General features: G+C 42.8%; 1 protein-coding gene across 2 annotated transcripts in view; it reads left to right on the top strand.

Annotated features, from left to right (window-relative positions):
- adcy5 (adenylate cyclase 5) overlaps positions 1 to 26,465 on the top strand; it is a 130,851-nt gene that overhangs the window by 35,462 nt on the left and 68,924 nt on the right. For both annotated transcript variants that reach the window (XM_024407120.2, XM_024407125.2), the window contains exon 2: positions 26,157 to 26,306. In XM_024407120.2, the coding sequence (XP_024262888.2) occupies positions 26,157 to 26,306 (150 nt within the window). The remainder of the gene's footprint in view (positions 1 to 26,156; positions 26,307 to 26,465) is intronic.

The raw sequence follows: 26,465 nt of genomic DNA on the forward strand, positions 1-26,465 counted from the left end.
ATTTTAGCAGCCCCCCTCTTGACAGTGGAGAGAGAAAAGTTTTGTAGTTAATTTCCTGAAATTCAAGAGAAGATGTTGCCATTTTAGAGCAAATTTGGTGCAATTCTACAAATTTTGCCAAGGTGCGGAGAGAAGATTTTGCAATTTTAAAACTAAGTTCATGCAATTCTACTTATTTTGACATGTGGCGGAGAGAACAATGTGCAGTTTTACGGTGTCACGGATCCCTCCGGAACATTCATTACACACACCAGGCCCCTATTCCCAGTGATTAGTAATTGTATTAGTGTGCCCTTGGATTACCAGTGTCCTGTCGATTATTGTTCCAATGTCCGTTGGTTCATGTGAGTACTTGTGCTATGTTGTTTTGGCTTTCGGGCCACATATATTATGCAGATGATTAAGGGTCTCGTCCCGTGTGATAATCATTGTATTTATCATATTGTATTTATTCGAGGTACTACTTGCTCTTTTGTTTGGGTTTCTACCCTGTGTTTTGTATACGTGTTTGTTTGGTCTTCGTCCCTGTGCCTTTACACGGTGCGCTGCAATTTGGGAAATAAAAACCCCTATTACGCATTCCTGCGCCTGTCTCCCGACCCATTTATACCAGCGTGACTTACAGCTAATTTCCTGGAATTCTACACATTTTGCCATAGAGTGGAGAGAAATGTTTGCAGTATCTGAGTGAGAGTGACTAACAAAATCAATGGGGGCCCCCCGGTCAGTAATTCAACCATGATTACAACAACTTTAGATAGCTGGCTAGACTAACTTACCAATCTAAAAAATAATTGCTGACATGGGCTAATTGATTGACTGTCAGGGGGGCCCCCATTGATTTTGTTAGTCACTCTCACTCAGATAGTGCAAACATTTCTCTGACATAATAAGAGAAACTGCTGATGCACAACCACATTTTGAAATTGTACCTTGTGTATTCTACTATTCTAACTCTCAACCAGTAGCGGTGTGTGGGTAAAATCACTGGGGAAGAAAGAAAAAAGGCATATTACAACCTATGTGTTGTGATAATTGCATTGTTTGCTCTATAACCTGTTAGTTCATATGTCTTGACACCGTGATATATAGGCCTAAAGGCTGAGACAATAAGAAGACACAGTGGCAGAATGAATTCAACCACATCTTTGTTTCATCACAAAAGTGAATAGCAACCTCTGTCCGGTTTAGTCCACAAAGCATATTGCATGTAACAGACAGTTACATGACCTAAAGCATGCTCAAGCAAGTTAATGTTTATGGATTTTTCGGACCACTAAACAGTTATTGATTGAAAACCACAGAGAGTAACCGCAAGTCACAAAGAAATCAGGAGCTGCGTCCACTATTCCAGCACCATTTCAACATCATCAAATCACCTCTGCCTAGTCTAATAGTGTAACAACTAATAGATACCAAAATGAATTTAGTCCTATCAACATAAGCTAAATATGATGTGGCTGTCCATGGTTCTGATTTATGTGTGTTTGCGAGCATGCGTGTTCGTGCGAGTAGAAAAATATGCTGATTCACCCTACTTGTAGAGAAACGCCAATGCCAGCCTCCTCTCTTTCATGTTGAGCAAAGGGTCTATCAGTCTGTCATACAGTACACACTTTTAGTTTTTGTTGTCCTAGGCTACCTAGTTAAAATGCATGCTCGCTAGCCTAACATCCATTCATGGGCAACGTTAGCTAGTTAACACTAGCCTTTTACATCTAGTTACATATTGAACTTCCATCCTCTCAGGCCAGGGGCACAACAATGAATTAATGAATGGTTGGATCAGAATTGCCATTATAATCATTGGCCAGTATGGAGAATTAAGTTAAACCACAAGTCCAAATCCCTATCTCCATCCATGGCTAATTTAGGAAAGGGCCAACATTAGCTAGCAAGAGAGACACTGGAGGACAATACAACAAGATGCAACAATTCAACCCAGTTTGGCTTCCTACCTTTGACACTTTTTTTTTTTGGTGCGCCAGGACCATTCACAGTTGAGCTTGCGGGGTGGCAGTTGCCCATCCCCGGTCTAGATGTTTCAATAGGATGTTACATTTCTCTGCTTAACCGTTTAAATGCTTGTGAATGATTTTACTTCAGAGAGTGGAGACAGGCACTTAGTCTCATGGGTTTTGACGGTGCAGGAAACAAGATACTGGAGAAAGAGAGAGGGGAGGGAGAGGAAGAGAGAGAGGGAGACAGAGATAATGCCTCTCTCATGTTTAGTTTTGGTGTGAAGCTAATTCAGTGAATAATTGGGTCATCAGTAGATATGATACTACTGTATCAACAAATATGAAAGAGGTGACAGCTGAAACATTTTTAGTTCTTTCACATATTTATGAAGGAATGCCAGGCTTTTGTCTAGTCTCGCTTGTTATTTCCTATACGTACTGACAGGCCTGATGTAGGGCTGAGGGAGAGGAACAGTGACTGATTGACATTGTATCACATGGTGACATTTTTTAATGCATTTTCTTTGGTGACAGTCTTGACTGAGAGCTGCAGGGAATCTGGGAATATTGAGGGAAATATTTCCTCAGGTCTGATTCTCTCTACAGAAGATATTACTATAGCCTTGAAGAAAATCTGTCAGAGATGGAGAAATCAAATAGCATCATGAGAATATTTTTTTTTGTGCCTAGAGCATGCTTACTTCATATGTTTTCAAATGGATAAAGGTTCAAGGTTCAATTGATTTGTCATACAGTATGTATAAAATACAGTTGAAGTCGGAAGTTTACATACACTTAGGTTGGAGTCATTAACTCGTTTTTCAACCAGTCCACAAATGTCTTGTTAACAAACTAAAGTTTCGGCATGTCGGTGAGGACATCTACTTTCTGCATGACACAAGTAAGTTTTCCAACAATTGTTTACAGACAGATTATCTCACTTATAATTCACTGTATCACAATTCCATTGGGTCAGAAGTTTATACATACATTAAGTTGACTGTGCCTTTAAACAGTTTGTAAAATTCCAGAAAATTATGTCATGGCTTTAGAAACTTCTGATAGGCTAATTGACATCATTTGAGTCAATTGGAGGTGTACCTGTGGATGTATTTCTTTTGTGGGCTGATTTATTTTGATTTTCCCATGATGTCAAGCAAATAGGCACTGAGTTTGAAGGTAGGCCTTCAAACTCAGTGCCTATTTGCTTGACATCATGGGAAAATCAAAAGAAATCAGCCCAGACCTCAGAAAAAAAATTGTAGATCTCCACAAGTCTGGTTCATCCATGGGAGCAATTTCCAAACGACTGAAGGTACCACGTTCATCTGTACAAACAATAGTACGCAAGTATAAACACCATGGGACCACGCAGTCATCATACCGCTCAGGAAGAAGACGCGTTCTGTCTCCTAGAGATGAACGTACTTTGGTGCGAAAAGTGCAAATCAATCCCAGAACAACAGCAAAGGACCTTGTGAAGATGCTGGAGGAAAACGAGTCCTATATTGACATAACCTGAAAGGCCGCTCTGCAAGGAAGAAGCCACTACTCCAAAACTGCCATAAAAAAGCCAGACTACGGTTTACAACTGCACATGGGGACAAAGATCATACTTTTTGGAGATGTCCTCTGGTCTGATGAAACAAAAATAGAACTGTTTGGCCATAATGACCATCGTTATGTTTGGAGGAAAAAGGGGGAGGCTTGCAAGCCGAAGAACACCATCCCAACCGTGAAGCACGGGGTGACAGCATCATGTTGTGGGGGTGCTTTGCTGCAGGAGGGACTGGTGCACTTCACAAAATAGATGGCATCATGAGGGAGGAAAATTATGTGGACATATTGAAGCAACATCTCAAGAGATCAGTCAGGAAGTTAAAGCTTGGTCGCAAATGGGTCTTCCAAATGGACAATGACCCCAAGCATACTTAAAAAGTTGTGGCAAAATGGCTTAAGGACAACAAAGTCAAGGTATTGGAGTGGCCATCACAAAGCCCTGACCTCAAACCTATAGAAAATGTGTGGGTAGAACTGAAAAAGATTCTGACCCACTGGGAATGTGATTAAAGAAATAAAAGCTGAAATAAATCCTTCTCTCTACTATTATGCTGACATTTCACATACTTAAGTATATTTAAAACCAAATACCTTTAGACTTTTACTCAAGCAGTATTTTACTGGGTGACTTTCACTTTTACTTGTGTCACGTCCTGACCTTAGTTCCTTTTTTATGTCTCTGTTTTAGTTTGGTTAGGGCGTGAGTTTGGTTAGGGCGTGAGTTGGGGTGGGCATTCTATGTTGTGTTTTCTAGGTTTTCTAGTTCTATGTGTTTGGCCTGGTATGGTTCCCAATCAGAGGCAGCTGGCAATCGTTGTCTCTGATTGAGAACCATACTTAGGCAGCATTTTTCCACTATGATTGGTGGGTAGTTGTTTTCTCTGTCTGTGTTTACCATACAGAACTGTTTCGTGTCGTTCACTCTCTTTGTTGTTTTTGGTCATTTAGTGTTCTGTTTATTTTATTAAACATCATGAACACTTAAGACGCTGCACCTTGGTCCTCACCTTCTTCCACCAACGACAGCTGTTACAACTTGATTCATTTTATATTAAGGTATCTTTACTTTTACTCAAGTATGTATGACTTTTGAGTACTTTTCCCACCACTGTGACTGGGAATACAGATATGCATCTGTTGGTCACAGATACCTTAAAAAAAGTAGTGGGCATGGATCAGAAAACCAGTCAGTATCTAGTGTGACCGCCATTTCACCATTTACCTCATGCAGCCTGACACATCTCCTTCACATAGAGTTGATCAGGCTATTGATTGTGGCCTTTGGAATGTTTTCCCACTCCTCTTCAATTGCTGTGCAAAGTTGCTGGATATAAATGTGTCGTTCTGCCGCTGAACAAGGCAGTTAACCCACTGTTCCTAGGCCGTCATTGAAAATAAGAATTTGTTCTTAACAGACTTGACAAGTTTTTATTTATTTTTATTTAACCAGGTAGGCAAGTTGAGAACAAGTTCTCATTTACAATTGCGACCTGGCCAAGATAAAGCAAAGCAGTTCGACACATACAACAACACAGAGTTACACAAGGAGTAAAACAAACATACAGTCAATAATACAGTAGAAACAAGTCTATATATGATGTGAGCAAATGAGGTGAGATAAGGCAGGTAAAGGCAAAAAAAGGCCATGGTGGCAAAGTAAATACAATATAGCAAGTAAAACACTGGAATGGTAGATTTGCAGTGGAAGAATGTGCAAAGTAGAAATAAAAATAATGGGGTGCAAAGGAGCAAAATAAATAAATAAATCAAATAAATACATTAGGGAAAGTGGTAGTTGTTTGGGCTAAATTATAGATGGGCTATGTACAGGTGCAGTAATCTGTGAGCTGCTCTGACAGCTGGTGCTTAAAGCAAGTGAGGGAGATAAGTGTTTCCAGTTTCAGAGATTTTTGTAGTTCATTCCAGTCTTTGGCAGCAGAGAACTGGAAGGAGAGGCGGCCAAAGAAAGAATTGGTTTTGGGGGTGACCAGAGAGATATATAAGTTAAATAAAGGCAAAATAAAACAAATACAAATAATATTGGCGGGAACTGGAACACGCTGGTGTGTTCATTGGGTGACACGTCTGAGTATGCAGGCCAACTGGGTTATTTTCAGCTTCCAGGAATTGCGCACCGATCCTTTCGGCATGGGACCGTGCATGACCATGCTGAACGCATGGCAGCATATGAGTGATGGCAGCATATGAATGGCAAGACAACTGGCCTCAGGATCTCGTCATGGTATCTCTGTGCATTCAAATTGCCATTGATAAAATGCAATTGTGTTTGTTGCCCGTAGTTTATGCCTGCCTATACCATAACCCCACCGCCACCATGCATGGGCACGGGTGTGAGATATAAAGCTACAGAATATCTAAACACTAACGTAACCTCACCCCATTCCGTAAAAATGTGCGTCACCGCAACATTCAAACGAGGCTACAAAGAAAACTAATGGGACTATAGCGACTGTGTTGACTTCAAAATCGGGGGTGTGAACTAGTTTTCTATTCAAGTGTCGATCGACATGTTAATGGCTCTATAGTATTGGAGAAAAGTTGAAAAAACGGTCCCTCCGTTACATCGGGACGTGTCATGTCATAACGTACAGCACGCATACAGCAACTATTTCTGTCTTACAATCTATCTCCAACAGGTGTAGCACTTCTCTCGTCCTTTAAAAACAAGAAATGGACAGTGACGGGGGTAAAGCGGGATACCTCGTCATTTTTTGTGTCATCACTGCATGCGATCATCATTCTCAAAGCCGCTGTTTACCTCTAAGATCACTTTGGCACCGCCCTAAAAACCCGATTCAAATTTGACACAAACCTTCAAATAGGTATGTAATGACACATTATATAAACTCTTTATAGTGTTTTATTTACATTTTAGAGGCGATAAGATGGTAAATTGGACAGTTCGTGTGAAAAAAAGCAATTTTCCCACACAACATCTCTCCTTCTCACTATCAAGCATTAGTTTCGCTTCCCCACCCGACATTTTTTTAAATACATTTTTTTGATTGTGCTTTACAATGGTATTGACATTACAGTTGATCTGGAAGTAATACGTTTTGGGGGCGCTAAAACAAGGGCAATTGTACGGACCAAGGCGATGTACGAGTTTACGTTATGCGTTTCGATCTCCTCCACTTTCTTTTTCATTACTTTCTCAAGTAAGGAGCAGTCAACAGTTTATGGTATATGTTTTGTTGTGAAAACATGTTACTTTTGATGTTCCCGGACCGATTTCACTTGGTTTCCCAAATGAAGTACTTGGTAGCTGTAGGAACAGGGTTGGAGAGCCCATGGCATACATAGTTTGGGCAGAATATCACCTGTCGTGCAGCAAGCGTTGACTGCGTGGAGTGAAATAACGGTAACGGTAGTAGCCTACCGGAACTAACAGGCAGGAAAGGGGCTTACATTTACTATTCCTGTGCATAGGCGGATAAAATGCCAGGTAACATACAGTAAAAGGCCAACTCATATTCTGTTAATCTGAAATACATTTTCTTCATATCATAATGCTTCTTTAGACCTACCTAAAATAAAGAATGGATGTATTGTTATGGTGTTTGTTAAATGGATTTATTAGACTTGTTAAAATGCAGATGTTCCAAAGGCGCTCATCAGCAGCTTGTATGTGTGGAGGCCTGGAGATGCTAAACATGTTTATGTTAATTCATTGTCAATTACCATGAGACCGGCAGTATTTTGCATGATAATAACCTGTCTGACAAAATTTCATGACCGCCACAGCCCTAGTTGTGCAAACCCACAGTTTCATCAGCCATCTGGGGGGCTGGTCTCAGACAATCACACAGGTGAAGAAGCTGGATGTGGAGGTCCTGGGCTGGCCTGGTTAAACATGGTCTTCAGGTGTGAGGCTGGTTGGCGTACTGCCAAATTCTCTAAAATGACATTGGAGGTGGTTTATGGTAGAGAAATGAACATTCAAATATCTGGTAACAGCTCTGGTGGACATTCCTGCAGTCAGCATGCCAACTGCACGCTCCTTCAATACTTGAGACATCTGTGGCATTGTGTTGTGTGACAAAACAGCACATTTTAGAGTGGCCTTTTATTGTCCCCAGCACATGGTGCTTGATATACCACACCTGTCAGGTGGATGGATTATCTTGGAAGGAGAAATGCTCACTAACAGGGATGTGGAGAAATGCTCACTAACAGGGATGTGGAGAAATGCTCACTAACAGGGATGTGGAGAAATGCTCACTAACAGGGATGTGGAGAAATGCTCACTAACAGGGATGTGGAGAAATGCTCACTAACAGGGATGTGTGCTCACTAACAGGGATGTGGAGAAATGCTCACTAACAGGGATGTGGAGAAATGCTCACTAACAGGGATGTGGAGAAATGCCCACTAACAGGGATGTGGAGAAATGCTCACTAACAGGGATGTGGAGAAATGCTCACTAACAGGGATGTGGAGAAATGCTCACTAACAGGGATGTGGAGAAATGCTCACTAACAGGGATGTGGAGAAATGCTCACTAACAGGGATGTGGAGAAATGCTCACTAACAGGGATGAAAACACATTTGTGCACAATCTTTTAGGGAAATAATAAAATGGAACATTTCGCATTTGAAAAGGTAAGGCTTTATATTTTTGTTCAGTGTACAATGCTGAGTCACAAATGGCATCCTATTCCCTACTATTTAGTACACTACTTTTGAACAAAGCCCAGTGGGTTCTGCTAGGGTATGGCTTTTGAATGCTTTTTTTCCAATTCAGGTGTGTGTGTGTTTTTAAGCTTGTGCATGCATACACAGTACATGTGAGAGAGTATGATGTGTGTGTGTTTAAGCTTGTACATGCATACACAGTACATGTGAGAGATTATGATGTGTGTGTGTGTTTGCTTAGGCATTTTCCCTAATGTCAATGTTCATGTGTTATAAAGAGAGACAATCCTAACCCCATACAAGGTGTGCATAGCACTGAGGACTTGGGGATTGGGATACATTGTGTTGCTCTTAGCTATTGACAGTGCTATAATACAGACCAACTCTACTCTGGCTCGGAACTGTGTATCCTAACTTATCTACAATTTACGAGGATCCCAGTCTGGTCTATTTTTGCTTGGTGGACGGCGGACGGAGTGCAGTCACTCACAGCGTTGCTTTGATCCGGAAGAAACAGAGGCAGACTTGTGTCTGCTTAGTGCTCATTGTCCCTGGCTTGGACAGCTCCTGTGGATTCAAACCCAGTAGCACACCCAGCATGTCATGTGGAGTACTTGGTCATAAAAGTGAGATGTGGTGTCTGTGTATAGAAGCCCTAAGCCACGTTGATTTATAGGAAAGTAGCTACAGATGCGGTCAAATATATCGGCACCCTTGCACTTTACAATGGAGCAGAATGTTATTTTTTAGAACTGGTTGAATGGTCATTTTTACCCAGTAGGCACCTTCAACTTACCACAGGTGAGGTCATTTACACAGTAAATGAGAACTTGCTTCTAACCAAATTAATATGAATTTTGAATAATTAATCCTGACCATTTTTTTGTCTTTCAAGGAAACATCCAAATTTCAGTTCAGGTCCTGAGCAGTTGTAAAAACAAATGTAACGCATTTTATAAGAAATAGTGAATTGTGCTAGGGTGCCAATATATTGGACCGCATCTGTATATGTCTCTTGTAATCGCTCCTGTAGAGGGGAATGTGTGCGTGTTTGTGTGTGCGTGTTTGTGTGTGTGCGTGCCTGCATCACCCCTGTAGAGGGAATTCAACCCTCGCTAAGGTTATCAGCTTTGTTTTAAAGGCACTCGAATGAAGCCAAGTAGCCAACACTCCAAACATAATGAAGCACAGATACAGAGATATCCTAGGACAACATTAATATTTATCCCCAGTTTGTCCGAGAATGGTATGCCTGGTATGCCAACCGTTCCAGTTAGTTGATTTGTTCACTGACTGAGGTCTGTGCTCTCTGCTCCAGTCCAGCTACTTCTTTTCCATGCAGGCATTGTTAGTTTAGATTCCATGTGCTGTGCCTGAGTGGCCCATTATTCCCTCTGTGTTATATTATGGGAATGAGATACTTGTTAACTCAAGCACTGCAGTCAAATATGCCTTATTGAAATACAGTACAGCTTTCATGTAAGTCACCATGAAGCCCTGGGAGATTATGTTTCCCTGGTCACAGTAAGTCTGTTTATCTTACCTGTCAATCCAGTTGGTTTGTCGTGACCTGTGTCGAAGGTGACTACACAGGTGCCTGAGCTGCCCAGTTGCCCATGAACCAGAAGACAAAATGCCCTGTTGATTTTACAGATTCAATTCGAACCTTATGTCCATTCTGTTGATACCAACGGCAGTTGTGCCTTATAAGATTCGTGATGGTTTCCCATCTCTACTAGGCCTAAGTAGATTGTTTTGGCTAAATCTTTACAGGCTTTATCCCATTCAAAAAATATAATGCTGGTTCTAATTATAGACTGCCAATTGGCCTGGAGAACAAGATAATGTGTACTTTCTGAGAGTACTAAGACTAGGCATCGGTAATGATGAAGATCAGACAGACACCCTGCTAAGCTCAGCTCTATACACTTGGAGAAAGTTTGTCTTTCTTTCTCCTTGGACTGTGTTGTGGAAAGAGGGCCTGTGCCTTGGCTGTGGTTTGGCCAGACTGGTACTTATCTCTGAGTTATCCGTCCGTGTTCTATCTGTATTGCCTCAGAGAGTGATAGAGTCAGTATTTCTACCAAACCTGGCAGGCACCTGTTGTACTGACCAGAGACTTTGCGATTGTAGCTTACATCATTTTGGAACCACAGAAACAAGCAGGGCAATTTATTTGTCCGATGTTGATATCCACCGACAGTTAAATTAAACATTCTTGGCAGTTTGACTGGGAACTTTGGTCTCCACTGATTGAGCTAGCCTAAATGTATCTTAATTGAAAAAGCATTATTCTCTTAGCACACTGACCCAAGCCTTCGCTCTCCATTATCGAATTTCAGATCGTCACCCTTTGAAATGTGGCCATTGTTTGAAGGGTATCGACTGCCTGATAGTAGAACAGAGAACGGTCCATAGACCGTTCTGATCAGATATTATTCTATTCTTTTCAAGGCTTGAGTACATTATCTTTTGTTTTGAGGGTGTTATATAGGCCTAGTAGTGCAAGACAAAATATATTTGTCAACCTACTGTACAAATATTAAAGGTCCGGTCAGGCAGACCCTATGAAGATATAAAGTTGCACTCACATAATTAAATACAGTAGAACATTATCTCTATGACAGTCATTAGTATATTTTCAGTGGAGAGGATGGAACATCTTAACTACTGTTTTATCTGGGGGATGGAGATTCGCTAACGAGCCGCCTGGCGCCCCAAAGCCATAGGGCAAAGGGTCTGATTCAATTAACCATCTAAAACCACCTTTACAGCTATCCCAAGTGGCCAATCCAACAGGTATATTACAGACTTATATTGGGTCAACAGCCCAAATAGGTCATTTAGCAAATAGGTCAATTTACAAATGATTATGATGGAGGGGCCATGGTTTGTTAGGATAATAAAATAAATTCAGTGCAACCTTTGTCAATTGACATTTTTCAGCCATATTGCTTGTAAACGGGGGACAGAAATTGCTGGGTAGGCACCTGCAAGGCCAGAGCACTCAGTCTGCCACTGCTGCAACTGAGAGAGAGAGAGAGTGTGTGTGTGTGTGTGTGTGTGTGTGTGTGTGTGTGTGTGTGTGTGTGTGTGTGCGTGCATGCACACATCCCATCCCATTCATTCACCTCTTCACTGCTCCACTGAGTGTTCTAGGTCAAGTATGGCCATTAGAACAGAGAATACCTCATCCACTGACAACCACTGTCAGTCCACTGTCAGTGCATATCATGGGTGTATTATGAGGTAGCTAGCTAGCATTAGATCTCTATAATTCACTATGGCTAGAGTTAGCTCACAGCCTCATTCTGTATGCCAGTGACACAGCTGTAGGTCATGACCTCAGGTGTAAGCAGATGTTATGTGGTCTGTGTTGATCCTCAGAGACCCCTTGTAGTTCATGTCATGTTGAGAAGATGTCTAGAGAAATAAACCAGTTTTGATCATGCTAACTTGGTGGTCAGTCATCACTTATTCATAACGCCATACTTACTAGGTCACATAAACAACAGTTAAAGCTGTATAGCAAAAACAGGTTCACTGATGAACATTTAACATTCTTTGGCGATACCAAAACGTAATATAATCTCCAAAACAGATTCCATAACAGATAAACCATGGTCAATACAGCCCAAACAGCTACAGGAACGGAAATGCATGAAAGTGGGAAAACAAAACAACAATTTTCATAATCATATGACTATATCCTGCCTGCAGACGTTCGTCTTTTTAGACGAGGCTACAGTATATCTGTTCTCTCTGTCTCTCTCTGTATCTTTAGAAGGAGGAGAGGGTGACTTTGTTCTTCAATGTATACATCATTCTGCTTTATCCTAACCACTCCGAAAGACAACCAAACACACATACAGTTGAAGTCGGAAGTTTACATACACCTTAGCCAAATACATTTAAACACCGTTTTTCACAATTCCTGACATTTAATTAGGTCAGTTAGGATCACCACTTTATTTTAAGAATGTGAAATGTCAGAATAATAGTAGAGAGAATGATTTATTTCAGCTTTTATTTCTTTCATCACATTCCCAGGGGGTCAGAAGCTTTTTCAGCTCTGCCCACACATTTTCTATAGGTTTGAGGTCAGGGCTTTGTGATGGCCACTCCAATACCTTGACTTTGTTGTCCTTAAGCCATTTTGCCACAACTTTGGAAGTATGCTTGGGGTCATTGTCCATTTGCAAGACCCATTTGCGACCAAGCTTTAACTTTCTGACTGATGTCTTGAGATATTGCTTCAATATATACACATAATTTTCCTCCCTCATGATGCCACCTATTTTGTGAAGAGCACCAGTCCCTCCTGCAGCAAAGCACCCCCACAACATGATGCTGTCACCCCCGTGCTTCTTGGTTGGGATGGTGTTCTTCGGCTTGCAAGCCTCCCCCTTTTTCCTCCAAACTTAACGATGGTCATTATGGCCAAACAGTTATCCATTTCCCCAAAAAGGACATCTCCAAAAAGTACGATCTTGGTCCCCATGTGCAGTTGCAAACCATATGCTGGCTTTTTTATGGCAGTTTTGGAGCAGTGGCTTCTTCCTTGCAGAGCGGCCTTTCAGGTTATGTCGATATAGGACTAGTTTTACTGTGGATATAGATACCTTTATAACTGTTTCCTCCAGCATCTTCACAAGGTCCTTTGCTGTTGTTCTGGGATTGATTTGCACTTTTCGCACCAAAGTACGTTCATCTCTAGGAGACAGAACACGTCTTCTTCCTGAGCGGTATGACGGCTGCGTGGTCCCATGGTGTTTATACTTGCGTACTATTGTTTGTACAGATGAACCTGGTACCTTCAGGCATTTGGAAATTGCTCCCATGGATGAACCAGACTTGTGGAAGTCTACAAAAACATTTCTGAGGACTTAGCTGATTTCATTTGATTTTCACATGATGTCAAGCAAAGAGGCACTGAGTTTGAAGGTAGACCTTGAAATACATCCACAGGTACACCTTCAATTGATTCAAATCATGTCAATTAGCCTATCAGAAGATTCTAAGGCCATTACATAATTTTCTGGAATTTTCCAAGCTGTTTAAATGCACAGTCAACTTCTGACCCACTGGAATTGTGATACAGGGAATTATAAGTGAAATAATCTGTCGGAAAATAATCTTGTTGGAAAAATTACTTGTGTCATGCATAAAGTAGATGTCCTAACCGACTTGCCAAAATTATAGTTTGTTAACAAGAAATTTGTGGAGTGGTTGAAAAACAAGTTTTAATGACTCCAACCTAAGTGTATGTAAATGTCCGACGAGAGGTGTTAGTGTTCGTATCAGTTGCACCAAAGGGCAGTTTGTGTATGGTAGGATCAAAGGTTGGGTGTTTCCGTGTGGACGGCTGCCTTAAATATAAACCCCCCTCTCCCCTCCTCCCCCTGCCTACCCCATCTTCTCCACCCTGTTAGTTGTGCATCTGTAGGGAAGCTGGCTGGCTGGGAGCCCTTTGGCCCACTGTTACATAAGCCTGAGCCCAGCTGAGCCTCACAGGACAGACTGCAGCCTTTATCCTGCCATACTTCCCTGCACCACAGAGCACAGCAGAGCACAACTCAACTTAATGACGTCAGCCACACGGAGGCTGTGTCCCTGAGCCCTGGTCAAAAGAAGTGCACTACATAGGGAATAGGGTGCCATTTGGGATGTACAGACAACACAGAGGCTTCTATTGACAAGAGTTGAGATGTTTAGAAGAAAAAATGTACATATTTTAACTGGGACATAATCACATGACGTTTTGTCCCCCCAGCCCCAACCCAGACTCATCCTTTCTAACACCATCTGTCCTCACGAGGTGAGCCCCAGAATGCACCTGACTATGGACGACTCTATGCCAGATGATGAATCAGTTTCTCTGGTTGTGCTTAGAGTAGTTCTCTACGGGCCAGTTTCTTGGACACAGATGAATGCTTTTAAGTTCAGGACCAGGCTTCTGAGAGCTCTCACGAAGATTATAAACCGCATAGTTTGGGTCCTGGATGCTGATTGGCTGAAACAGCATTTCACGGCTTTTACAAAAAAAGTACTTTTTACTGTTCTAATTACGTTGGTTACCAGTTTATAATAGCAATAAGGCACGAGGGGGTGTGGTATATGGCCAATATACCACGGCTAAGGGCTGTATCCAGGCACTCTGCTTTGCTTCGTGGCCTGTAGTACAGTATATTGGCCATATACCACACCCCCTCATGCATTATTATTAAAGAGCAACTGCCTCTAAAAAACAACTTCTCATTTAGAAAACAGCCTATGAGGCATCGATATGAGTCCGAAACATTTACTCTACTGTCAAAATTGACTACAAGTGTAAATAGGAAAATGTTTGTCTTAAAGTCAGTCTCCTCCACAACAGAGTTTTGTGAGACTTGTGGTAATGACTGCATCACAATGTAAATTAAGGTTGGGTTTATTTCAATCCGGCCCACATACCCACAGCTGGCAGCACGCAAGTAATCATCAATTTGGAGTGCAGCTGCTCGCGACCCAATCGTAATGCCCGTGGTAAACTTTGGGGATAGTTAGTAAATTACACAATATTCTGTACATGGGACAATATGTTAAAATTCCAATAACTCCACATTTCAATGACATAAAAACGTCAAAACAACTATAAATTGTAGAAATTCATATGAAAGCATTTAATGAGAACTAAAAGGTGTGCAACATGAAAATATTGTCTCACTTACATTGTGTAATTTATTGATGGTCCCTAAATAGCCCCAGAGATGGGCTATCCGAAGTCAAACCAATTTTGACAAGGTTGGACAACATCCAGCTGAAGCTAATTGGCAAAAAGTCTGGCTAACTCTTCCCACCTGTGAACACACACAAGAGACACTCACATCAAACCACACCCGAAACCAACTCACGTTTGAATTCAGTGATGGCCGCTATCATTTCTTAACTAACCAAATCTACTACGAGGCCAAATCAGAAAGTGCAGTCGCCCTTTAACTATTTGTCTGTAAGTGAGTGAGAGGAGGCGATCGGCTTGGGAGCTTTTACAAACGTTTTATTTAAACAGGGGTCTGGCTCAGTTGTTGAGGCTGGTGTGTCCTCATCTCACATTTTCAGTCACTGCGAATCTTCCCTGTGAAGAATATTTTGTTTACTGTGACCTGTTACCTCGGTGTGAGTTGGAACGATCCATCACTCTTGTTTTTAAAAAATATGCTTGACCCAGGCAGAACTCACCTTGAAGGCCACTGCGTTGACGTATACTATGAAATTATACACACAAAAAAACACTGTCTTAGCCCTAGTGACACAATTGCACTGAATTGTTCCATATGTTGAAAAAAAGCCTTCCAAAAGTGTAAAGTGACAAACGCCCACTACACGCAGAGAGATGATGGCTCATTTGAATAGACTAATTACTACAAGGCCAGTGACATTCATTAGCCAACCCCTAGATGTCCACTGTCAGTATTTGGGGATGGTGTTTCCTAGCAACACCGTGATTTGATTTCTCTCCTATCCTGGTCATCTATTATTTAGATTTTATTGAACCTTTTATTAAACCAGGCAAGTCAGTTATGACAGCCTTGTTTACAATGATGGCCTTGTTTACAATGATGGCCTTGTTTACAATGATGGCCTTGTTTACAATGACAGCCTTGTTTACAATGATGGCCTTGTTTACAATGACGGCATAACCATCGCTAGTTGTATATTTGACGTTTGAGTTGTTTGGCCTTTTGATTTGTAGATAATGGTTTGGAAGTAGCCAGTGGCAGTCTGGACACATTGTGGCATTAGGTTGGAGTACCAGCCAGGTATGACATCACAGATGGATGACTGTAAAGGGCTTATTTGTGTGGCTGCAGGTTGATCCTGGACTGGCCTGAGATCAGTCCTGTTGGTGAGATCGGTACTGGGCTTGTATTCACAAAGAGTCACAGAGTCGGATTGCTGATCTAGGATCAGGTTCCCCTCTTTCCATATAATCTTAGTCATTATGATCTAAAAGTTTAAAGAACCACTGAACACTCTGATTGGTACATGTGTTTTTCTGTTGCTCTTTAGAAATGTCAGTCTTGGAGGTGTGTTTCCCGTTTGGTTAAGGATATTTGTTCCCCAAGAGACACTGTAGACGTGGAAGCCTACTGTATTTCACCTCCTCAAAATCCCCAGAATAAATGTAAGATAACTCAAGAAATCTTTAATTCATTTAGACATTTTTGCCAAGGATGTTTTAGTTGCGCAATTTTACATCAAACTAAGATGTTTGGTGCTGAGCAGGTCTTCACACTGTCTATTGAATTGGATGGTGAGCAATCACCACAGCTGTTCACCCCATGTTAGTGGGCAAATGGACATCATAAAGTCAAAACCCTTGTGTTCCGAACTCCGTTTTAGACTAGACTGACTTTATGACCAAAATCATCCTATTTACACTTTGTAGTACATTTTGACACTACAATAACTGTTTCTGACTCCTATCGATGCCACATAGGCCGTTTTTAAAGAGATCTATTGCTTTTTAAAGCCCGTCGCTCTTTAAACTGATGCTAGATCAGCACTCCTTCTCTAAGACTCTTTGTGAATGCAGGCCCGGATGGTGAGATTCATTATGATGGAGATTGAGCCTCATATTCAGAGCTGCCAGACTAGAGGAGAGGTATAGGCCTTGGGTGAGGACTGATTCCATATGAGATCCAACATCGGTCATGGCTGATTTACTTCTAGTGGAGCGAGCCTGAGAGGGGGAAGGGTTAACAATGGAGAGATGGGAAGAACAGAGCAGGGGGAGAGATGCTGAAGGTAGGAGGTAATTAAGGCGATTTGTGTTGGGACAGAAAATATACAATTCCGGCTTGTTTAATCCAACCTTGGAAGTGCCCAGTTGAAACTTCTTGATTCCTCTGATATTTGTATCTTAAACCTGTAGACATTTTTGCGTACCCGCAGAGACATGGTCTGCCCATGAACTGAACCAGTGGCTGAAGACAAAGGTTATGGCTTGAATCATTAAATTTGACATGATATGACTTCTAATCATGTAAATAATTGGATTGATTATTGACCTACCTGAAAACCAAAGTGTCAGATGCATTTTGGCTTGTCTTCCAGGTTGCGGTGAGGAAGGAGGTATTTAGCACTTTGCTTGTCCTCTTCTCAAGGTGTTTACCTTGGCGTTTCCTGTTGAGACTAAACTACTCTATTTTCATGCAGCCTGTTGGAGATCTCTGAGGCAGGGGACAGAGCCATATGTCACCCCTGCCTATTGACTGGATGCCCTTGGGACACATCCCCCACCCCCCATCCCCAGGCCTGTCATGTCACTCTGCTCATCTGCTCAGACAGAGCTTTCTGGAGAGATCAGGTTCCTAGCTGCTCATATCTCCACTGATAGGCCCTGGTGGTCTGTAACCATAACCAAACACATCATTCATGTCAAGTGGATACACTGTGTCTGTGACCAGTACATTATTACTACAGTACTATGAGCTGTGTTCTTCTGAGGTACAGGGTGGAACATATTTGAGTCATCCTGGGAGACAAGGGAGATGTTTCTCACATATAATTTTGTAATACCAGACCAGTAGACAATGGGACATCCAGTGTGTGTTGGTAGGCTTCACCTACTGTATGTTTGCAAAACTGTCCTCCTATCAGTGTGATGTATCTGAAGACTTAAGGGTTGAATGATGGAATCCTCATTCCCCATCCTGGGTTTTTGATACTGATCATGATGACCAAAAGGAATTCTACCAAGGTGTTGCCTTTCTTTTCTTTTGGTGAAGGTATTATTTCATAGGGAACATACAGTATCTGCCTTCTATTAACAATTACATGTGTTTATTGTTAGGGTTCCAATGTATGGGAAGAAATTTGATTTGAGTGCTAGCTGTTGACATCAAAGCACTCCAGAGCCCACTGTGCCCCATGTGGCTGGTGTTTGCAAAGGGGGCTATATTTGGAATGGCTTTGAGTCTCTCTTCTCTTCTTTTTTGAAGTGGGGAGGGAGATGAAAAATGTAAAATGCTTTTTCTTCTGTTCCGTGGTTGGTGGTGATGGGCACACCAACCTTTCTACTTCAAAGGTGTGAGTCAGAATTCAACATTTATGACTCAACGGGCTCAGCTGCCGTCTCCTGTGTCGCATGGCACGAGCATTTAAAATGAGCATTCAGTACCCATAGGAGAACAGCTCCATTTAAAAGCTAAGCAATAGTTTGGCACACAAGACTAGTACTACAGTAAAGTATTACATTGATATTGTAATCCCCTTAGCCCCCAATCCTCTGGCCAGGATTCAATCAATTGCAGATAGTGAACTTTTAAATAGCTCTTTCAGAAATACCTTTGATTTACATGTTCCAGATGGTGTGAGTTGACACTTGGTATAGAAATTGTCAGTGTGGTTGCGTGCTCTGCATGACTGCAAAACCTGGTTCCCTTTCAGAACTGAATGGGTCACGCAATGGGCCTGCAAGTGTTACCTTCCTTCCTCTGCCTGGATGTCACTGCTGTGATAATCAAACACACTTATTCAGGAAGTCTGTTATTGTTTGGATCCTGACCTTCAGGCCTACATTGCTGTTGTCTCGTCGTTGATTTCATAACGGATCACATGAAAAAGCGTTTGTTGAAATGGGAGCACAAGATATAGCTCTGATTACGAAGAAGTTCATGGAGGAAAGATACAAGTTAGGATACTGATATAACCAGGAACAGAAGTGCTTTGTAGTATGTGTCTGTGTGTGCGTGCGTTTTATAAAGAAATTGACTCATTTTGCCTCGGTCTGAAGTATTGCAGTGCTAATCTATTCAAGGGAATTCATTTACACTCGTTGAATTTACTGCGCTGGCTAATGTAGTACAGGTCAAACTTGTGTCGCATTTTGAAAAAAGGCTTTTTTCCCCCATTAAAACATCACATCATAGAGAATTGCCCACCTTCTCTTTTCACTGTGACACACCATTATGTCTGGCACTACTTTGGAGATGCACTTAGCTACTGTCAGCCTGAAGAAGATCAATGTCATTATGTTCTGTATCATCATCCATTCCCAGGTGGGTAAAATGTTCTGGAGATATTCTTCACTCTCAGAGTCAGTTTGGACCAACAAGATTATGGCCCAGTAATTCTAAGCAATCGCCAGCTGAATACTGTTCCTCACCGTCACACAAAGTGAAACTTTTGGATTCTTGGAGCCTTCCAGCTTATCATCACATGGACTGAATCAGACGTTTCAATGGGGCTTTTGGTGAATGAAAAATGTCAAATTCCTGCACGTTTTCTATTTCTTTTCAAATGACATGTATCTTGACCAACACATGGCAGCACATTTGCCTTGCACATGAGAGCATTATAGGACGTTATGGAACCGTAACATGTGGCACCTCACAGTGCCGTGTGATGCTGCTCACAATAAGCAGCAAGCAGCCTGGCCTGCACATGACTTGCATTTATTTTAGCACACAATGCACTTCATTGTGTTGACTTGACCGATTCTATATAGGGATTGACATTTAGACCATATCAAACCATTCTCCGCTATACATTCTCAACCTGATGACTGTCCTGTAAACGGGGCCATTCAAAATGATCTTTATTATACATTTTTTTGTGTGATTTTTTTAAAAACAATACAAAACATACACATACAAACGACAATATCACACAAACATCAACTACATCACACCTGCCCAGACCCACCTGTTCACACCCCCCATCTCCGGCACCCTCATCCCTCTCCACCACATGACCTCAAACTGCACCATTTTGTTTCTCTCCGTCGCCCAGGCACTTTCAACATTTAGATAAAGCATTTGACCTTTCCAATGTGCTAACAATGGAGCATTGGTTGATTTCCAGTTTTGAAATATACGTTTTTGATTGTCAAGAAAAGTATCTACCAACCAATTGGGTATCTCACTGCATCCTCATATGCTATATCTTGAAATATGCAGACAGATGGATTAAAAGTACATTTACATTGTAATACTTCTGACAGCCAACTTTCTAGCTCCACCCATAACTTGTTGACTTTTCCAAGAAGGCATGGATTATTGAGTCATTGTTAGTTTTTACACTTAAGACATGACTCTGCCGTTGTGCTGTAATAAATTCTATACAGTAGTTTAAACTGGATTAAGCGTACATTTTAGCAAACTGTAATTTCATTAGTTATGTTCCAACATTCCCTCCGTCTTGAACCAATATCAGTTATTTTTAAGTCTTGGTTTCAATAGGGCCATTTAAAATTGAAGCTAGATGTTGTCACATGTTGCCTAGCATACATTGAAGGGGGTGGAGGTCATAATTAAACATGAATCCTGGGAGTCCTAAATTTGCTACTTTTCATCTACTTGAGAATGCAGAGTTACAGCAGTTTGTCATCTGCTTATTATAAGCCATCTACGATCTAGCAGTCAGTGAAACACACTACGTTTTCAATGCCCCAGTGACAAAGGAAACTTTAAAAAGGCCATTTTCTCAAACACACCAAATAAAGCTGTCAGCAGCGATATGCACTAGGGAATCTTGCCATCATATCAGACATGGCTGATGAGTGTGATTACAGTTCCTCAGAGGCCCTGGCTCGGCCCTGGCTCAGAGGCCCTGGCTCAGAGGCCCTGGCTCAGAGGCCCTGGCTCAGAGGCCCTGGCTCAGAGGCCCTGGCTCAGAGGCCCTGGCTCAGAGGCCCTGGCTCAGAGGCCCTGGCTCAGAGGCCCTGGCTCAGAGGCCCTGGCTCAGAGGCCCTGGCTCAGAGGCCCTGGCTCAGAGGCCCTGGCTCAGAGGCCCTGGCTCAGAGGCCCTGGCTCAGAGGCCCTGGCTCAGAGGCCCTGGCTCAGAGGCCCTGGCTCAGAGGCCCTGGCTCAGAGGCCCTGGCTCAGAGGCCCTGGCTGGATCCTGGTGGTACGCTTGATATTGAGTTATCTTCTCAGCAGAGAAGCGTCTGTGAGACTCTCTCTCTCTCTCTAGGTAGGTAAATATTGACACCAGTACCATCTTGCTCTACAGGGTTTTATAATGTCGCACCTAGAAAGGTACGCAGGTGATCTAGTGCTCCGCTCGTTCCCTGGTTACAACCGACGCAAGAAATGCGTAACACAGCACAGGACTCAATTAGCGTGGCTTGGTAAACAGAAACAGGACTACAGAAAAATGCAACAGGGACTTTGTGTTTGAGTTTACACTGACACACTCCATTATTATAGAGGTTGAATACAGAAATGGGTCAGTAGGATTTGTATTACCATATTTGTTTTTGACTAAAAATAGCCTGAAGACTATAGTGATTTATAATAGCCTGAAGACCATATTGATTGGACATTTTAACAGTACAGATGGTTAATAGAACCAGACATGGTGTTGGAGAGGACATGACTGTTATTTCAACAAATCGTTTATTAAAGGTTTATAAGCTATCTATAAACTCATGATTTATAGTTGATCAACTACCTATAAACACTGTTTAAAGTATTTTTCAAGTGCTGCCACATAGGCTATTAGGAATTGTCCTGGACTTATTCGAACAAAAGGAAAACATATTCTGATGTCATCGACAGTTCTGACAGCAACAGTTCTTTACTGAGCAAATTAAAAACTGTTAGCCCAGGTGTGTTGACATTTCTTCTTCCAGAGCCATATCTATTCCTTTTCTTATGTTTGGTTGTGGTTATTATTTTGTGATATTCGATTGGTAGTTATAGTCTTGTCCCATCACTGCAACTCTCGTACGGACTCGGGAGAGGCGAAGGTTGAGAGCCATTCGTCCCCCGAAACACGACCCTGCCAAGCCGCACTGCTTCTTGACACACTGCTCGCTTAACCCGGAAGCCAGCTGCACCAATGTGTTGGAGGAAACACCGTACAACTGGCGACGTTGTCAGTGTACATACGCCACAGGAGTCGCTAGAGCGCGATGGGACAAGGACATCCCGACCGGCCAAACCCTCCCCTAACCTGGACGACTCTGGGACAATTGTGCGCCGCCTCATGGGTCTACCAGTCTTGGCTGGCTGCGATGCAGTTCCTTAAACCACTGCGCCACTCGGGAGGTCCTGGTTGTAGTTATTCTAAGTAATGTGAGATTTTTCTGTGGTGTTGATGAGTGCTGCAGGAGACATGCATTAACTAGAAAGAGACAGTACCACAACATGCAGGGCTTGACCTCTCCCGTGTTCACTCTGCTCTGCTCTGGATGTACTGCACACACACACACACACACACACACCATATACAGGGAGGAATAATATAATGCATCTGTGGAGATATAGATCCATTAGGTAAACAGGGTTTGTTGTCAAGGGTGGGCTGTTCAGGGGCCTCATCTGTGTACTTGTTTGGATTACAGGCAGGCAGTATTACATCCAGCTGCAACATGCTCCACTACTCTCCCTGTAGACTCATAGTAATAGGACTGGGACCGTTGACTTTAAGTACTTGGGAGAGGGGTTTTTACCGGATTGCAAGGTTTGTTGATGTGTCTGTCCTCGAGGAGGGAGAGAGAAAGCTAGGCTCTCTTAAAGAAGGTATTGCTGTGTTCAGTGACATCATGAAGCTCAGACATTTTAGTGCATTCGGTACTTCTGACAGACATTCAGGACATCAGCAGAACATCAACAGGTCAGAGACCTCATCGAGCCCCTCCCGCCTTTTCTTTTATTTGATTTGGGAGGTACATTTCTTGTCGGGGGGGATCACTGCCTGATTCCACTGAACAGGTTAAAAAGTCCAGAGTCCGGTAAGTGAAGTGACTTTTGTCATCCTTTGTAGTCCTTCCTAATATGGTCGGACCAGGCCAGGTAAGAGAGTATAAATAGAGCAGGATTGTTGTTTGGTAATATTTGCATTGACCAGCTGGAAGCCTTCTCTGATGCTCTGTTGTTTCCATGGTAGTGCAGTGGGGCTGGAGGGGGGATGCAAATCCCTCAGCCTGGCCTCAGTCTGCACTGGCTTTAGCAGCTGCCCTACTGACGCTACTGGCCTTCGACTAATACAACTACTACTCTATTAGGCTCACTTAGATAGCTCAGTAGTAGGGAATGGCTATCACAAGGCCTTTTATTCCCTGTGCAACATCCACATGACCATCCCTATCTGCTGGCCAGAGCTGGTAACCTCCACCAAAGGTATCTGCATGCTTCCCATCCGAAACAGTTCGTGAATATATTATGATGACATTTTGTGACATTTTTGTTTGTTTTGGTCGTCGGCAAGGGTTTTTTCAGCTGTTCGTGCACACAACAACAACAAAACAGATACTGCACCTAACATGTTAGTTAGATGTTAGTTCGTTATTTCTGTGGCTCTAGAGATCCTGGTTTGAGTCCAGGCTCTGTCGCAGCCGGCCGTGACCGGGAGACCCATGGGGCGGCGCATAATTGGTCCAGCGTCTTCTGGGTTAGGGGAGGGTTTGGCCGGCAGGGATGTTCTTGTCCCATCCCGCACTAGTGACTCCTGTGGCAGGCCGGGCGCAATGTACGCTGACACGGTCGCCAGGTGTATGGTGTTTCCTCCGAAACATTGGTGCGGCTGGCATCCGGGTTAAGTGGGCATTGTGTCAAGAGGCAGTGCGGCTTGTCTGGGATGTGTTTTGGAGGACGCACGGCTCTCGACCTTCGCCTCTCCCGAGTCCGTACGGGAGTTGCAGCCATGGGACAAGACTGGAACAACCAATTGTATCCCACGAAAAAGGGCTAAACAAAATATAAAAAATTGTATTATAGATTTCTTGACTTATATTCTATTTTGAGGAAGTGTACTACTGGATCTCATGCGGGACAAACAGTAGCTGGGGTTCATCCAGTTGACCTGTAGACTGTCTTTTTTTTAAAGTAAAAAAAAATGTTTTACCCCTTTTTCTCTCCAATTTCATGGTATCCAATTATTTATTAGCTACTATCTTGTCTCATCGCTACAACTCCCATACGGGCTCGGGAGAGACGAAGGTTGAAAGTCATGCGTCCTCCGATACACAACGCAACCAAGCCGCACTGCTTCTTAACACAGAAGCCAGCCGCACCAATGTGTCAGAGGAAACCCCATGCACATGGCAACCTTGGTTAGCGCGCAGTACGCCCGGCCCGCCACAGGAGTCGCTAGTGCGCGATGAGACAAGGATTTCCCTACCGGCCAAACCCTCCCTAACCCGGACAACGCTAGGCCATTTGTGCGTCGCCCCATGGACCTCCCAGTCGCGGCCGGGAGGGTCTCTGGTGGCACAGCTGGCACTGCAGTACAGCGCCCTTAACCACTGCGCCACCCAGGAGGCCCTGACCTGTAGACTGTCATTATGTAGTTATATAATGGTCAGGGGTCAATGCAGCTCCACAAGGCTTTTAATACACCTTCCTGTTTAGATTAGAAAAACACATCAACCTCTTCTGGGTCTCTGTGGGATAATCTCAATTGCATACTCCTCCTCTCTCCTCACCTCCTCGAAACCCATTGGAGGAGAAAGTCAGAGGGGAGGGATCTCTGGCTTTCTCATCCAATGGGTTTTGAGAAGGAGGCAAGGAGAGAAGAGGCAAGGAGTAAGCAATTTAGATTCTCATATTCTCTTGTCTCCCATCTCCTCATCTCTATTTCTCTCTTTGTGTATTTTATTTTTCTTTCTCCATCAGTGCTTACTCTCTCTATCGCTCTCTCTTTTCCTTTCAGTCATTTTGTTCTACTTTAAGCTTCATCACAACCTCCTATCCCTCTATCTCCTCCCTTCCTTTTCTCTTAAGCCTCAAGAGAGATCTCACTAATAGAATATTGACTCTATAAAGACATGTTGTTTTTTCATCATTAGACATGCCATCAGTGTGAGTAGGAGTCAGCTGCTGATTCTCTGATTCAGTCTATGTGTGGTTTCTGTGAAAGGGATGGCTATAGCCTTTGGCTGCCAGTCTCAGGACAACAGTGTGCTTCTTTCATCTCTGCTGACTGAAGGTAGTTCAGATACAGCCTTCTGGTGCCTGGTGTTATGTTGGTTTGAAATAGCCACCTACTATTCGTTGTCTTACTTGTGCTTGCCTGTGGCAATAAAACCAATATAAAAATATAAAAAAGGTGCCACTCCACTCACCTGGCACTCCAGACATGCTCAATCAAACACTACTTCTGTTTGTACAGATGGCCTGTAATCACTACTGATTGGCCCTGTCAGTGAGACATTATCAGACATTACCCTAATGGCACTGTCAAATTAGTGTCAATACTCTCCCTTTCTAACAGACCCATTTTTCACACACACACACACACACACACACACACACACACACACACACACACACACACACACACACACACACACACACACACACACACACACAAGCTCGCCTGCCTTCCTGTCCTCAGTGTGCAGTGTGAGATATTTTGGCTGGAGATATGTGTGCAGGAGTACAGTTCAGATCGGCTGAGACAGACAGACAGACAGACGGATGTTATGAACCATGGTGTGTGTGTCCTGGTGCCCCTGATACAGACAGATAAGCTTTGTCACAATTGGCACCCTATGAGGGAGCTGAGATGCCAGAACAGAGGGGACCAGGGACACTAAAGTCTCCTCACTCTACTCAACAAGTAGGAAGACTGTAGGAAGAATACTGCTGAAGCAGGCCAGGGCTGAAAAACATCAACTGGACTGCTCTCTCTCGCCCCCCCCCCATATCTATGTCTTTGCTTATTTTGGTCTCCCTCCCCCCATCTATGTCTTGGCTTATTTTGGTCCCTGTCCCTGTTTAAGTCATTTGGACAGTAGACACAACTACCATTTATGGGAATGGAATACTCAAAATGTGGTGACGGGGGATATTATTAGCTTGTACATCAAATCTCACACAGGAATTAATCGTGGAGGGGATTGAAATATGCTACTGTAAGCGTTCTATATTACATTTATTTAAAACTCTCTTCTTTCTCTTCCTATTTCTTCCTCTCTTTTCTCTCTCTTCTTTTTCTCTCTCTTCTTTTCTCTCTCTCTCCTTTCCCCCTGTCTCCCTCCCTCTCCAGATAGTGTCCAACGTCCTGATCTTCTCCTGTTCTAACATCGTGGGCGTGTGTACCCACTACCCAGCCGAGGGCTCCCAGAGACAAGCCTTCCAGGAGACCAGGGAGTGCATCCAGGCTCGCCTCCACTCACAGAGGGAGAACCAGCAGCAGGTAAGGCCTGTCATGGGACTGTGGAGGACTTGGCATAGTTATGGCTTTATAAATACATTTAATGTATGTATTCATACTTAATTATACAGTATTACTTGAAATTATAGGAATTAGTTGATATTATGGTAAGTGATAAAGATTGGTATAGTTGGTTTAGTT

The sequence above is a fragment of the Oncorhynchus tshawytscha genome, linkage group LG03 (genome assembly GCF_018296145.1).
Source record: "Oncorhynchus tshawytscha isolate Ot180627B linkage group LG03, Otsh_v2.0, whole genome shotgun sequence".
Lineage (NCBI taxonomy): Eukaryota > Metazoa > Chordata > Actinopteri > Salmoniformes > Salmonidae > Oncorhynchus > Oncorhynchus tshawytscha.